Below are 15,000 nucleotides of genomic sequence, written 5' to 3'. Positions count from 1 at the left end.
ATATATATGTATATATATATATATATATTTTGCTTGCACATGATTGGATGATGGAAGTCAGCAGAGCTTCAGCCCATTCACTAAGGTAAATTCCCTTGCAAAGTGAAGAGCCTATTGCCTTTAGTAAATGAACCCCACCTTGACCACAGGCCTCCTTGAAGAGTGATGTTTTTTTTGCTCTTGCCTCTCTGGTGTGCATTTACCCCATAAGCTAATTTTCTATGGCTACAGTTACACTGTTATTATTTCTTTATTGCCATCTTAACAAAAGTAATCACTGTGTTTTTGTCTTGTCTCCCTCTTGATTTTATTGACTTTCTCTGATTTTCTGATTTGCAGATGGAGCACAGTTGGAATATTCTGCAATAACCTTTAGTCATTCAGGACACTATTTAGCAAGTTATTCATCTGTTCCAGATCATCTGCTGACTATCTGGTAAGAAGACTTATTGAGTTTTGTACTTAGAGACCCTGTCAGTCTTTTAAAACATTTGTGATGCAAGTCCTCAGCAATAGAGAAGCTCTTTGATTTGGTTTCATGTAAAGTGTATTTCTAGTCAAACGTTTATTTTTTAGTTCTGAATAGCATTGGGACTAGTTAGAATCTTTGTCAGATTTGTAAACATTGTTTCAAATTGAGTGGCTGTCAAACATTTGCAACTGTTGTGTTCGTTTTGATATGCTTGGGGAGGAAACACCTAGGGGTCTATTCACAAAGCTGCCGAGGGCAGCCGAGTGAATGACCGATCAGAAGTGAAGTGAGCCGAACACTGTTCGGCTATTCACTTCAGGCTGGTACGGCTGATTTCAGCCGTATATCGGCTGAAATCAGCCGTACATCTGCTTGCTTCGTGTGGCTTCGGATCAGCCAAACATGCTCAGCATGTTCGGCTGACCCGAAGTGCAGAAGGAGTTCGACTCACAATGTCACAATGAGAAGCACTTCTTGCTAAGATGACAGCGCTGTCAGAATCGCTTTTCATTGAGTGCTCGCCATTTGTGACCAAAATTCTAGTTCCAGAGCGCAGGGTTGCACTAGATGGCAGTACGGATACAGACAGTACACCCACATCGGCGGAAGGGAAGAAGCGTTCGCCCGAAGCTAAGTATAGCAGAGGGGGGAGACGGGGCAAGATTGGAGATTCACCTTGGAAAATGGAATTTCCTTTTAAGCAAATTCAAATGCTGACTAAATCACTTACAATGAATGCTGCTTCTTTATGTTTAAACGTTTTAACTTCCTGCAGAATATATATCCTGATATCCTTTTTTAGGGTGGCTCCTTTCCCTTGGAGGGTCCTATGGAGCCAACCTTGCGTGTGCTAGTAAGCTTTGTGTCTCCACAAACACACAAGTACAGCAAGACAATCCTCTCCCCTATACCCCCTCTCTGTCCCCGCTCCCTTCTCCTCTGTCCTTCTACCTTCTTCAAACTATTAGATGGATAAATGCTGTCCCTTGTAATCTTGTACTGAGCCGAGAGAGTTGGAGACAACTGTTTGGAAACAAGATGACTGTAAGCAATGTATATTTGTTTGTGTTTGATGCTACTTTAAAGCATATCTGTGATCTGCGGGAAGGGATAAAGTCCTCAAATGACAGCAGGATGTGCTAGGCCGGCCATAACTGTTAGAATTTTGTTTGAACGTTTGTTGGAAAACAGTCATCAGAGCATGCAATCTTGCCATCACTGAGTCAACTAATTTAATACAAAAGTCCTTCAAAATTTAGTCCAGCTGTTTCAATGGATTCCCAGGTGTATTAAACAGGTTTGTTCTGTGCCTAGCTCATGTGCATGACAATATGTAGGATTATTACCATACACAAATCTGATTCACGGGTTCATTCTCAGTGTTTTTCACAGAGTCTGTTCTCAGTGTTTTTACATAACAAGTGTACTTTGTTGATGAAAGGGTTTATATGTAACTTTTTGTATTCTTATAATTCCAGGAACTGGCAGGAAGGCATTTCTCTATGCAGCAAGTCACATTACAGCAGCGGTTTTACCAGTTTGACCTTTAACCCTAACGATTGGCATCAGTTGTGCCTGTCTGGTGAGGAATGTGTTACTGTGTGGAACATTGAAGTATGTGACACAGTGTATCACCTAAAAGACAAGTAAGACTCCCGCTTCCCGCTAAGTTAAGCTAGTTATATTTTGGCATTAAAGGGGTAATGTATTGAAGAACCCCGGGGGGAAAAAATCCTAACCCCTGCAGTGGGGCTACCCTGGCACTGCAAGGGCTAAGTGCTTGTTTGTGTCTAGGTAAAAAAAAAAAATATATAATCACCCGAAATTTGGATCCAGCCGGCTGTGACAGCGCTCCCTTATGCATGTTTCATCCTCTGCTCCAGTGAAGTTATGTCCCTTGGCATCTTCACGTCCTATACATAGTATAGAACATGATTGTGACGGACCCCCGTACTCAGGATGAGTATGTCCGCCGCTGTCTTCTTCCTTGCTGAGGAGATCTTGCAAATTGAAGATCCTTAGCTCCCAGTTTCCCCAGTCACTAGCCAAGGCTTGAGTGTAGGTGAAACAAACTCTGCTTTATTGAGCAACTGCACACACTTTTATACAGCAAGTGATGAAATCAGAATATAATCCCATCACATCCCCCCTCCCCTCCCAGACAATCGGTCTGCTCAACACCACAGGTGTCCACCTGCTAACGAACTCCAGACAGCCATAGCATGAGCCTGGCCAGAATGTCATTGTTCGGAGCTCCCTCAGAGAACAATGGGAGATAACGAGGGATGGTGCTGATAGTCTTTCCATAACCAGGTCACACAGTATAACGCACTCAAACATAACTCAACACCAATACACATTTATTTTATAAACTCATCACCGTGTCGTCACAATGATGACTCAAGGATTCTTAGACTGCTGCAGCTGAGTGGGAGAGTGACTTGTTTTTTAAGGTGCTTGGTCTGGGACTGGTTTTCTCATCCTGCAACTAGTGTTAGCACCATATTTCTTTGGAACCGGACACAAATAGGTTACACAGGCTGAATAAATACAGTCAAGGCACTATCTGAATCTATGTAATTTATATTTGTCATATTTTGTAGCAGTGGTTCTCAACCTGTGTAACCTCAGGACCCACCTTTGTTCTCGAGTCGCACTACAGTGGAATGCACATTAGGGTACCGCCCGTTCCGGTGCGAGCGTACAAACTGTGTGCTGTAAGTGAGTTTGGGGTACCATTCAAATCAATGGCAACGCAACACACCTCCCACACCAGAATGCACTGTAGGTGCAATTGCATGGTACAGTGCGTTAATCGCACGGGACTGTGATTAACGCACTGTACACAGGCCCTCAAAAACACTGACATACAGACACAATCTCACACACTTGCATACTCCAAAAATATTTTTATATTTTTTAAGGTCCACCCAGTCTCCCTACCGTACAAGAACTGGAGTGGATCCCCAACCTTGGGTCCAGTGTGGGCTGCTGTGTTGTGACGGAGCTCCATCCATATGTGCATTGCTTATACAGCTCCATCGTGTGCCCTGTAGAGGTGCAGAGAGCCAGAATGTGACATCACTCCGGTCCAGGCACTTCTATAGGGCCCTTGAGGGAGTTGTAAGCAATGCACATATGGATGGAGCTCCCTCGTGGCCATAGCCCCATCATATCCCACCTTAAGCTGGCACAGCACCGGGCTGCATATTTTGAATTGCTAGTGAGTCTGAGAACTGACAGTGCTGCGCTAGGGGGATGCAGAGGAGCCTCTCACCTAGAAAAGTGGAAAGCACGCGGCGACCCACTGAAAAGTGGGTCACGACCCACCAGTTGAGGACCAAGGTTTTAAAGGAATAAGGACCCTGCCTGGCTCACCCTCCAAGTTGGATTTCAGAACACTGACGCACTGGCTGTCACAGTGTCCTACGCCACTCCATCTGATAGGGGGGGCCTTTAATTCCACAATGTCACTGTTGGAGGACAGGAAATGGATCTCGGGGAACGCGCCCAAAACAAGGGGACCTGAGTTCGCTAGGCAGTCATCCCTAGCCACTATGGCCTCTGCTCTTAACTTACACGATATATGGCGGTTGGCCCACCCGGCGGACACCGACTTTACGCACTTTTCTCCAATACATGACTGCCTAGCACGCTTGGACTATTTTTTCTGTACTCCTGAACTCTTGCCCAAGGCAAGGGACTCGGAGATACATGATGTGGTGATCTCGGACCACACCCCTATTACCTTGTCGATTGAAATCGTGCCGCATAAACCAAAAGTATACCTATGGCGGTTCCCGGCATTCCTACATGCTAACGAGGACTTTCGCCACTTCCTGGTGACATCGTGGAGGGACTATGTCTCCTTTAATCAACAACATGAGGCCACTCCAGTCCTTTTCTGGGAAGCAGCTAAAGCGTATATGAGAGGGAGAATCATTTCATATACGTCGGCATATAAAAAGAATACCTTGCAGTCCTATCGACTGGCTAGTGCCCGTCTGAGGAACGCCAAGGTGTCCCTTAAGTCCAACGCCACCCCTCATAACAGGCAAGACTGGGAGTCGGCCAAACAACAATTTGATCTCTGGGCACAGAGACAGGACGCAATTTACTCTGCCCACCTGGATCTCTCCATTCACAAATATGGCAACAAGGCAGGCAAATTGATGGCACGTCTTGTGAGGGGGAGATTTCGCCCTAGTCATATTCCGTCCCTTTAACACCCCTCAGGGCAGATAGAACAGGACCCATTGCGCATAAATCAGATCTTAGAAGATTTCTATAGAACTCTGTATTTCAAGGATGAGCATGATGGGGTGGCAGCGGAACGATTCCTCTAAACCATGGGTCTTCTGAATTTGTCACCAGACCAACTCTCTTCGCTGAATGCCGATATTTCACGGGAGGAGATATTGTCAGTTATCAAACAAATGGGCAGGGGCAAAGCCCCAGGCCCTGACAGATATTCTGCCGAGTTTTACAAACTACTGCACCTGGAGGTGACACATTCCCTCCACTCCTTATTTAACTCAGTATGGGAAGGAGGTCCCTATCCGGCGGCCGGAAAAGAAGCATATATCAAGCTGATTCCCAAGGAAGGAAAGGAGCCCACAGACCCAGGCTCATATACGCCTATCTCCCTACTAAACGTAGATGCTAAAATTCTGTCTAAAATAGTGGCCACTCGCTTGGTAGATATACTGCCATCCCTGGTGCAGCCAGCGCAGGTTGGCTTTGTCAAAGGACACTCTGGTGTAACTAACATACGCAAGGTCTTGATGGTATTGGAGTTAGCGCAGACCCTCCCATTAGAGGATTCGGCCATAATCACCCTGGACGCCGAAAAGGCGTTCAATAGTATTGACCTGCGCTAGCTGTTCCTGGTATTGACTAAGTTTGGGTTCCAGGGCCAAATCGTGTCCTTCCTCAGACAGATGTACACCTCACCGATGTACACCTCACATGCGGCGTTGTCCGGACCCCTAAATTTGACGAAGGGCACACGTCAGGGATGCCCTCTGTCACCTCTGCTCTTCGACCTATCCTTTGAACCTTTGGCAGCACATATCCTAGGTTCCTCTGACCTCCATGGCATTAAGGTTGGGAAATCCGAATTGCGTATTGCTCTGTTTGCGGATGATATACTACTTTTCACATCCCAACCCAATGTGGATGTGGAGGCTGTTCGGACACTGTTTGCGCACTTTAGGAAATTTTCGGGTATCCGCATAAACTTTACAAAGAGTGAGATTCTTCCCCTTTCAGGGGCAAGGATAGTGCAGGGAGATGGCCCTGTGCATCCCAGAGTAGCCCCTACAGCTATTACTTATCTGGGTCTGAAAATCGGGAAAAGGCCATCCTCTTTATATTATCTGAATTACCCCCCCTTAATTGACAGGATAATCAGAGAACTCGAAATGTGGGGGAGTCTCCCCCTCTCGCTCTTCGGGAGAATACACTTGCTAAAAATGATTAGCTTCGTCAAACTCCTGTACCCTATGCAAAATCTTCCTCTTCTGCTGAAGAGTGGGGATATTAAGCGACTTATGAGAGCGATGTCGCAATTCATCTGGCAGTCTAAAAGGCCACGAATCTCTCACAGGAAGCTGTGGTTGCCGAAGAGCGTGGGGGGTGCTAACTTCCCGAATATTAAACTGTATAACATTGCTTGTTTGCTAAGACATGCACTGGATTGGCTGTCAGGTAGCTCAGAGTACTCAAATACGGACCTGGAAGTGGAATTAGTCGCACCGTGGGACTTAAAAGCGATTCTCCATTGTAGAATCCCCCTTCTGCCCCAAGGCATTCGACAAAACGCTCTATACAGGGACACCATCATTGCATGGCGAGAAACTCGGAAGGCACTGCAACTGTCTCCACAACCCATTTTTAGGTAACCCTATGTTCTCGCAAGGTAGCGATTATGCAGTTTTCCATAAATGGAGAGACAAAGGGTTAATTAAATGGTGACAATTATTCCATCCACGCACTGGTCAACATCTCTCTTTTAGGGAAGTAAGTCTAGAATTTCGCTTACCTGAAACTGATTTCCTGCACTTCTTACAACTTAAATCAGCCTGGAAGGAATATGGAGGAACACCCCAGGCATTCTTCTCTTCTTCCTTCCTGGGCATACTCATCTCAGACAGATCATACTCTGTCTCGACAACATACACCAGGCTCCAGACGCTATTCCTCAAGCCTCTCTCCTCCTCAAATGTGCGGGACTGGGCAAGGGACTTTGATGACCCAGATATGCTGTACAAAATCCTCAGAGGCTATAACACAATCAGGGCTGTAACAACAAACGAAATATAAAGGGAGACCCAGTTCAAGATACTTCACAGGGCCTATGCTCCGTTCCAATCATCATAAGAATTACTCAAGGTCACATGAGTTTTCAAACAATGGTGGGGGAAAGGGTTGAGCAGCACGATTGGTACATTTGTTTTTGGTCCTGGGATCTATATGCAAAATACCCCCCTCCGCAGTGGTCTAAGGTCCCGTAAATCATCACATCTATACACTGTGCATAAGACATGAGGACACTACAGAAGAGTCTGATGCTACAGCCAGGGCCTAGGAAGAGCACAGCTCTCCCCTCTCACTGTCTACAGTCTACACGGAGCGGCAGGGTTATCTTTAACCCTGCAGTGAGGAGACGGACTCGGCGGCGGAGCTCGGAGGACGGAGCCAGCGAGGAGAAAGGTAAGTGCATGGGGCAGAGGCTGCAGACTGTTTACATGTGATCTCGGTGACATCGCCGAGTTCACATGTAAATGCAAAATCGGCTGCCTCACTCTACATTTAGTCCTGCTTGTGCAAAGCAGGACTAAATGTAGAGAGGGCAACTTACCGCCCGGCGCCCGCAACTTCCCCACAAGGACACCGCTGCCGCCCCTCTGCGCCCTGCCCCCCCGAGGCCAGGCCTCGTTGGCCTTGTGGGCAATCCGGGCCTGGCTATAGCAGAGGAGGAGACGGGCTGAAGGAAGCGTTGGGACCTGGCTCGGTGCTTTGGGTGAGTATAAGATTGTTATTTTAGCACCCAGACACAAACGAGCACTTAACCCTTGCAGAACGGGTGTAGCACCACTGCAAAGGTTAAGATAAAGTTTTCCTAGAGTTCTTCTTTAATGCATCATCAAAATGTATTTATTTAAAGGCCAGCCATGTAACTACCTGAATTTAAGTTGGTATCAGTCACTAGCAGTTCGCTATACAGCAGAGCTTTGACTGGGAGAAAAAGAAGCAGTGCAAGGAGACAGTTGTGCTGCAGTGTTTATGTGCTGACAAGGGATATTCTGATAGGAGAGAGCAAAGTGAAAGAGAATATAAATATCAGTCTTTTGCTTCTCCTTTCATTGTGGAGTCACAGGCCCAGGAAGGGACAAGACCTGTAGGTGTTACTTAACTGGAGCAGAGAAAAATCAGGTCTTCTGGCCTACCAGACAGGGCTATGCTGTGTAGTAGAGCTGTGTAAATCATAGAACTGGATGACCAGAAATACAAATCCATCCATGTATTTAACCATTTGCCTAAAGATTATCTCTAACCGTAACAAAAATTTCACTCAGTTTATAACATTGCATTTAATCTACAGATCGGTCAAACTTCCCAATGAAGATGGTACAGTAACTGTAGAGAATGAATACTTTACTTCTCTGACTGACACTGAACTCTCATACCTTGGACCTCAGATGCCAGTACCAGCCATTGCTGGCTTATTGGGTGATGAAGCAGAAGTTTTCATGGTAAGTGGTTACATCCATAACAGTGGTGTCCTATGGAGCATAATGGGGGCGGTTCAATATAATATTTGGTGGTATAGTCCTTTAAAAAATCCTGCTCCTAATTCATGAAAGCCCTGCGTCAGTTTTCTTAAGCGTTCTGACATTTACAACAGATTCTTCTTTGCAACCCTTCCACAATATGCCAGTTCATAGATAAGGAAATTGGAGGTTATTGGAAATTAAGGCCAGTTCTAAGTTGGCATACAGACGAAAGCCAGAGTGCACAGAGTGGGGCTGCGGTGTAGAAAAGAGCAAGACATGTTTGCGTGCACCCCCCCTCGCCACTAGAACGCTGTCAGAAGCACAGAATACCTGGTTGCTAGGACACTGTCAGCCACACAGTGTCATTGGTTGCTAAGACACTGTGGGTTGCACAGCCAACAGCATCCTTTAACTTCACATTATTTTGTACATTTTTGAAGTATTTAATTGTCAATTCCCATGGAATTTAAAAGTCAGACTTAAAATGTATGTATTGTCAAGATTTTTTTTTCCTGGTTTTGGATAGAGTAGGGAAGGGTTCAAACCCCCATAAGTTTTTTACTTTTTCTGTCTGTGTCCCATTGGGGAACTTTCCTTCATGTTTCTGCCCTGGAGAAGCAATAGGATATTAGAGGAAATCTTTGCAAAAGGAGGGGAATTCCTTCTTAGGCCTCATGAAAACAGGCATCTCTGGAATCCTGCGGCAAGAACCGACAGATTCTTGCGGTAGGAATCCCAGGTTCGAGTTGGTAGAGAAGCTTGTCCCAGGAGGCAAACTCTCTGCATCCAGGGACGCACATCTCTTCCGATCCGCAGGTAATCATACCATGTACAATTACATGCGGACAGCCACAGATTCAGCCATTGTCACTCTGTCATGAACTTGAATGGGCACAGCGGCTCCATTTGTATGGACACACCTGGGATTCCTGCTTCAACAATTCGCTGATTCTTGCTGCAGGAATCCCTAGAGACTTGTGTGCATGAGGCGTTAGACTGGAACTGGCGTTATCTTTGGATGATTCCCCCTACTTGTGAATGGAGCTGGATTGCTGGGTCTCATGAATTCCTCTTTGAGACCCATGCCAATCAGGCTGGAGGCGCTGTACAATACAGTGACAAATGCCACTGCCCAAATCTGTTCATAGACAGTTCACATGTAATCGCACATGCTGAAATTACCTGTGGATGACTGCACCTGGCCATTTGCAAATAGGCCGGACTTAGCGATCCAGGCCTCATTCGCAAGTGTGTATGGGGCGTTAGAGCTCCTTCAGGAACATAGAACCATTAAAACAATTCAGTCCTGTTTTAAAAGTTAAAGTACATTACTACAAATATCCTTCTTTATGTATTAACAACATGCATTAAAAAAGAAAGTTTAATATTTTATTGATATTAATATTTTGTTCTTCACACAGCCTCTTTCTGTCCCTCTTCCCCATTGCGGGCAGCTTGTCCCAAGCCCAGCAGCTGGAGTTTTGACAGACAGTGAGGCTCCTGCTCAGAACTAGGGCAGCAACCAACTAATCGATTAGTCGATAATAATCGATAATGAGAATATTTGTCAACTATTCTCATTATCGATTAGTTTGTTGGATCCCTTGGCTATCTTCTTCATGCTGGGAGTAGGGCACAGCAAGCAGTGGGCGAGTGCAATAGCCAGCCTGGTATTGGCTATTGCAATTTGAAATGGCCAAAAGCAGGCTAGCTATTCCACCGGCCCACTACCTGATGTATTTTTATTCAGCTGCCGTCTGCAGAGTCTTGCCACTGGCAGCTGTCATTCCATGGCTGAAGCTATTCCAGCACCATGTGCTTACAATACAATTATTTTAAAAAAATGATAAAAGGTGGGAAAAAAGTCATTTTCAATTTCCGCCTGACAAATTCTGCTGCGGGGGGTGCGTTGCACTGCATTTGTGTATTTCATTTTAAATTAAGGATGGTATTAATTAATCGGAAAAAAAATCGTCCAACTAATCGATTATGAAAATAGTAATTAGTTGCAGCCATACTCAGAGCTGCTGTCATTCATCAGAGCAGGGCTGGGCGAGGGATGTAATGGCAAATCTGACTATGGAAGAACAGGTATGCCATACATCGACATCGCCACCATATTTCCAAGCAGCAAGCCCAGGGGTGCAAACTGACTGCGCCAGCACAGATCTGCTGGTTTTGGTCTCTGGATACGCTTTAAGAGAAAGGACCTGGTTAGCTGTGTCTGCTTGGTGCTTCTAGTCAGAGTGAAAAAAAAAGACATTTATTCAAATGTTTAAATTTTTATTATAACGTTGGTACCTTTGTTCCTAAAACAATCAGTTAAAGCTTTTTTTGGTACAGTGTGTCAAAGCATAAGAGTATTGTCTAAAATTATATATTTTGTTTTGTATTCAAGCCAAAAGAATTGCGAAAAACAGTTGTTAAGCCCAATACACATTGCTGGAGTACAACGTCAGACTTCTATGTGGGCTGTAAAGGAGGACAGCTACTGTCCATTAACCCAGAGACACAGATGGTTACCGTCCTTAGCCCAATGGATTGGCAAACAGCTGGTAAAATGCATCATTTCTTGACTTTACTGTTTCCTATCATTCAAATTAAATGTATTTGATGCTCTGCCAATATACCCTCTCTGATTTTTTTTTTTTTTTAAAGAAAGGTTGCGGAGAAAGTACACTCTAATAACTCTGTTGTCTCAACAGAGTATAATTACAGGAAGTCCTGTGATATGGGCCCTTTAAAGGATTTGACAAATATAAGAATAACTCCTTGTAAGAAAGCTTAATCAGATGCTTATTATTATTATTATAATACAGGATTTATATAGCGCCAACAGTTTGCACATCACTTATATAAGGAAATCATTACAGTTACAATACAATTCAAGACAAAATGGTTAGGACGGCCGTGCCTATGAGAGTTACAAATTTAATATCTTAAGAATGCCAGTAACAACATTTTTTTCCCTCCTTTTTATTTTAGACTCCTATTTGGCTAAATGCTTTTATAGTTTGACTGATATTAATTTAAATTTCCCGCCCTCTCATTAAGAGGCCGTGACATCGATTTGATGACGCACATGTTTTTATCTACTGCGCATGTGCAGTCCATTCTGGTTTCCTCAGAGTGATGTAGTGCGTTTCTATTAGTAATGAAGGTGGACGGAGTGGTTTTGACTTCCTGTGTTTCTTATTTACCCTCAATTTTATGTCGCTTATTGGGGAGAACAGAGATTTCCTGTTTTTTACTATTACACAACCATTCTCAGCAGACAACTTTTGGATGGGGGTGAATGGTCTCTCCATCCAGTTAAAGCGACCATCAGCTTATAGTAGAACTGTAAATGCCAGGTCCGTACGACGTACTGAGCTGGCCAGCTGGAAGCACTTTTGTAGCTCCGTACGACGTACGTCCTTGGCAGCGAAAGGGTTAATAGGTTTGTCACATCTGGGGAATGCCAGATCAAGATTTTCTGCCTGTTTGTCACAACAAGAAGGTGGGCGGATTTGTGTCCAGAGTTAGAGATCCAAGGGTGGATGCAGTGAATGCCTTACTAGCTCCTTGGGATCAGTACACACTAATGTATGTTTTTCCTCCACTAACTGTGTTACATAGCAGGATAGAACACAAAGGAATTTCATTATTCTCATCACTCCAGATTGGCCTCGCAGGGTCCTCATATGTTGGCAGATGATCCCTGGCTTCTTCCAGATCAGCCAGATCTGTTATCTCAGAGCCCAATTTTTCAACCTGCTTCTGGGTTGCTGGCTTTAAATGTCCTTGATACAAAGTTGATGTTTCTGCCTCCGCTGATGTTAGTTTTGGCAGAAAGGTTTTTCAGGCAACTGTTTAAGTGTACTTTGACAGTTCATATTTTTGTTGAGCTAGTGCTCTTGTTGTTGTGGTGCCTGCCCCTCCTGTTTTGGACTGCTTTTGAACATCCCTACGTCTCAGAATTCTTCAGAGCTGTGTCCCTCAATGGACAATAGAGAAAATAGGATTATTTTGTTATTCTGTTTTCTCAGAGTCCATTGAGAGACACAGCTCCCTCCCCTCAGGTTCCTTTGACTGCTTGCTACAACTGGCGGGTGTGAGGTGGGAGGGGTTGTGTCCTTAAAGTGACAGGCTTTTTATTTGTTTGCCTAATGTCAATTTCTGCTAGAGGCAGCAGCATAACTCTACATCTCAGAATTCCTCCGAGTTGTGTTTCTCAATAAAATCCACCTTCATTAGACAGCTCTATCCAACATCTAGTTAGACAAGGCAAGTGCATCTCCTGCTTTGCTATGGCTTTAGCTAACCTATAATGCTCTGGGAACCCTTTGTCATATATTACATGTTTATTTATACAATTTACAGAATAAAATATATAAAACATCAGTTAAAAATACATACACTAAAATAATAAGTATGAAGGTAAATTTATTAACCTGTATTTGTGGGAGGGTATTATGGCTATTTAAACTCCTCCTCTTCCCTTTTGTGCCTGATCTTGTAGGGTAAGCGTTTGTCCCCACCCACCCATCCCTCTTCATAACTTAAAATTCCATCACCCTTTCATTTGGTATGCCCCCTTTTAGGCGTACCTAACAGCGTGGCCACAGGCACATCTCAGGCCACATTAGCTTCTTGGCACAACTCAGCCCACACTATATCTATTATACGGTATATATACCCGACCATAATATAAAATTAATCCAAAATGCAAGGTTTTAGCTTTTTGACAGCCTCATTTTTGCACAATTCTGTATGTATGCATTTTAGTTACCTTTAAAGATATTGCACTTTGTCTTACAGAAACTCTGTTTTTCTTCAGGTGAATTGCCCAGAGGTACTGTTATAAAAGGAAGCATAGACACTATGGCACTTTACAAAGATGGACTCTACTTAGCTGGAAATGTAAGAGTTTTACCTAAATATGTTTTAATGCCGTCTCTAAGTTTTAAGAGACCCTCCCCCACACATCCCTATTTAAAAAAATTTAATGTATACATACTGTACCTTAAACACTGCAACCTTCTGGCTGGTTAACTGATACCACAGGTCTCCTCCTCTGACATCAGCAGTGGTTTCTTCCTCCTATATGACATAATGAGGTGCCAGCGATGTTCTGTGCAGTAGTATTGTTGGCTCAGGCCAGCATGATTATGCACCGCCATTAGGTATATCTATGATGGCCTGGGTCCACATCAAGTGGGTCAGATGAAGCTGGGTGTCATTCAGCCTGGAGGTCCTCTTCAGATATTTCCTCAATGAAAAAAAAAATCAACAGGTGTCCTGAATGGTCTTTAAGCTGTGTGAAGCAATATTTCTTCAAACATTTCTTAATTAGAGTTAGGGCCAGTGTTGACAGGCTTTGTTGTTGTCAGAACTGCTTCTCTCCCTATTGGGAACAAAAAGCACCCAGATGCGGGTATGAAGAAGGTCAACTACAGGTCAAATGCTCCTGTCAATAAATTCTGAATGACCTCAGAAGCATCTCAAACTGATGTCAGAGGCAAGCTTTTCATGACCGCCCCCAAGCTTGTCAACAGAGGCCCTATAACTGTCATGAGAGGAACACAGGAATTGTCAATGTTGGCCTGTGCAGTCCAACATTGACAATTCCTGTGTTCCTCTCATGAAGAAGCTATTTTTGTGGCCTTGTCTAGCTTCAATATTTTATGAGCCAGTGACCCAAAACAAGTATGCAGATCAGGAAAGTTAGAGCAAAGTCAGAACTCCTGATCTGCATACATGTCTTAAATTAGCCATACAAACAATTGAATACAGAGGGTCACTTTAAGAAGCAAGCAGCTGGCCTCTTCAGAATGAGAGGTCAGCAATGGCAGCTTCCACATTTGTTTATTGACAGGTTCCCTTTATCCAGTTATATATACTTTATTGACATGATTCATTTTTGTATATTTTCTAGGAAGGCATTTTGAGGTCATGTTCCATAAAGGGTTCAGAATGTAAACTTGAAGAATGCTGGGATGCAAAAGAACCCATTAAAAGTATCAGTTTCTCTACCAATTACAGGATGCTTTCCATTGCAACAAGCAAGGTAAATTAGACATTGAGAGGATTACCTGCACCAACATTTAATAATCACACAGAATTTAGCAACTCCATACAAATTGGAAACATGGCCAGCTTTTGCACAAACACTTGTCTGAAATATAGAGGACTTATACACCTAGTACAGAGGTTCATTTATATAAACATTATTCAAAGAAACATAGACATTTGCTATTTTTATTTGACTGCGGTCGACTTGTAATTTATCTACCGGTACTATTTAGGATAAAAGAGGCTACCAGAGGCAGTTGGTAATATTCTTATATGGGATTTCTGGGTGGGAAGTTAGCTGTGTGTGGGAAGTCCATCTGCCAGTTGTCTATGCCTTGGATGAAAAAAAAGCAGGAACATGAAATTCTGCCCTAGTCAGGATTTGAACTACCCGCTGCCAGACTTTTGATTCCTCCCTGATGGTTGATGTATGCTACCGCATTGTCCAACTTAATCCAGATTGGATGACCAGCAGGATGGGGATGCCATGAGAGTGCAATAGGGCTAATACTAGGACTAACACTTTGGTGAACACATGAGGTACAGACGAGAGGCTGAAATGCAGGGCTATGACATGGTACTGTAGGGGCCCCTCAGCAAGGCGTAGGAAATGTCGATGTGCTGGAAAGATGGCAAGGAGCAGGTAAGCATCCTTGATGTCCACAAATGTCACAAAGTCTCTTTGGTAAAGGGAAG

General features: G+C 44.0%; 1 protein-coding gene across 1 annotated transcript in view; it reads left to right on the top strand.

Annotated features, from left to right (window-relative positions):
- Positions 1-15,000, top strand: part of CFAP43 (cilia and flagella associated protein 43) — a 75,039-nt gene that overhangs the window by 5,724 nt on the left and 54,315 nt on the right. The window contains exons 3-8 of the mRNA XM_018552402.1: positions 340-436; positions 1,951-2,118; positions 8,079-8,229; positions 10,649-10,805; positions 13,070-13,152; positions 14,168-14,299. Coding sequence (XP_018407904.1) covers positions 340-436; positions 1,951-2,118; positions 8,079-8,229; positions 10,649-10,805; positions 13,070-13,152; positions 14,168-14,299 — 788 coding nt within the window. The remainder of the gene's footprint in view (positions 1-339; positions 437-1,950; positions 2,119-8,078; positions 8,230-10,648; positions 10,806-13,069; positions 13,153-14,167; positions 14,300-15,000) is intronic.

This window comes from Nanorana parkeri, unplaced genomic scaffold, assembly GCF_000935625.1.
Source record: "Nanorana parkeri isolate BGI_ZX_2015 unplaced genomic scaffold, ASM93562v1 scaffold87, whole genome shotgun sequence".
In the NCBI taxonomy this organism is placed as follows: Eukaryota; Metazoa; Chordata; class Amphibia; order Anura; family Dicroglossidae; genus Nanorana; species Nanorana parkeri.
The sequence above is the reverse complement of the archived record's forward strand: the minus strand, read 5'-3'. Positions and strand labels throughout refer to the sequence as shown.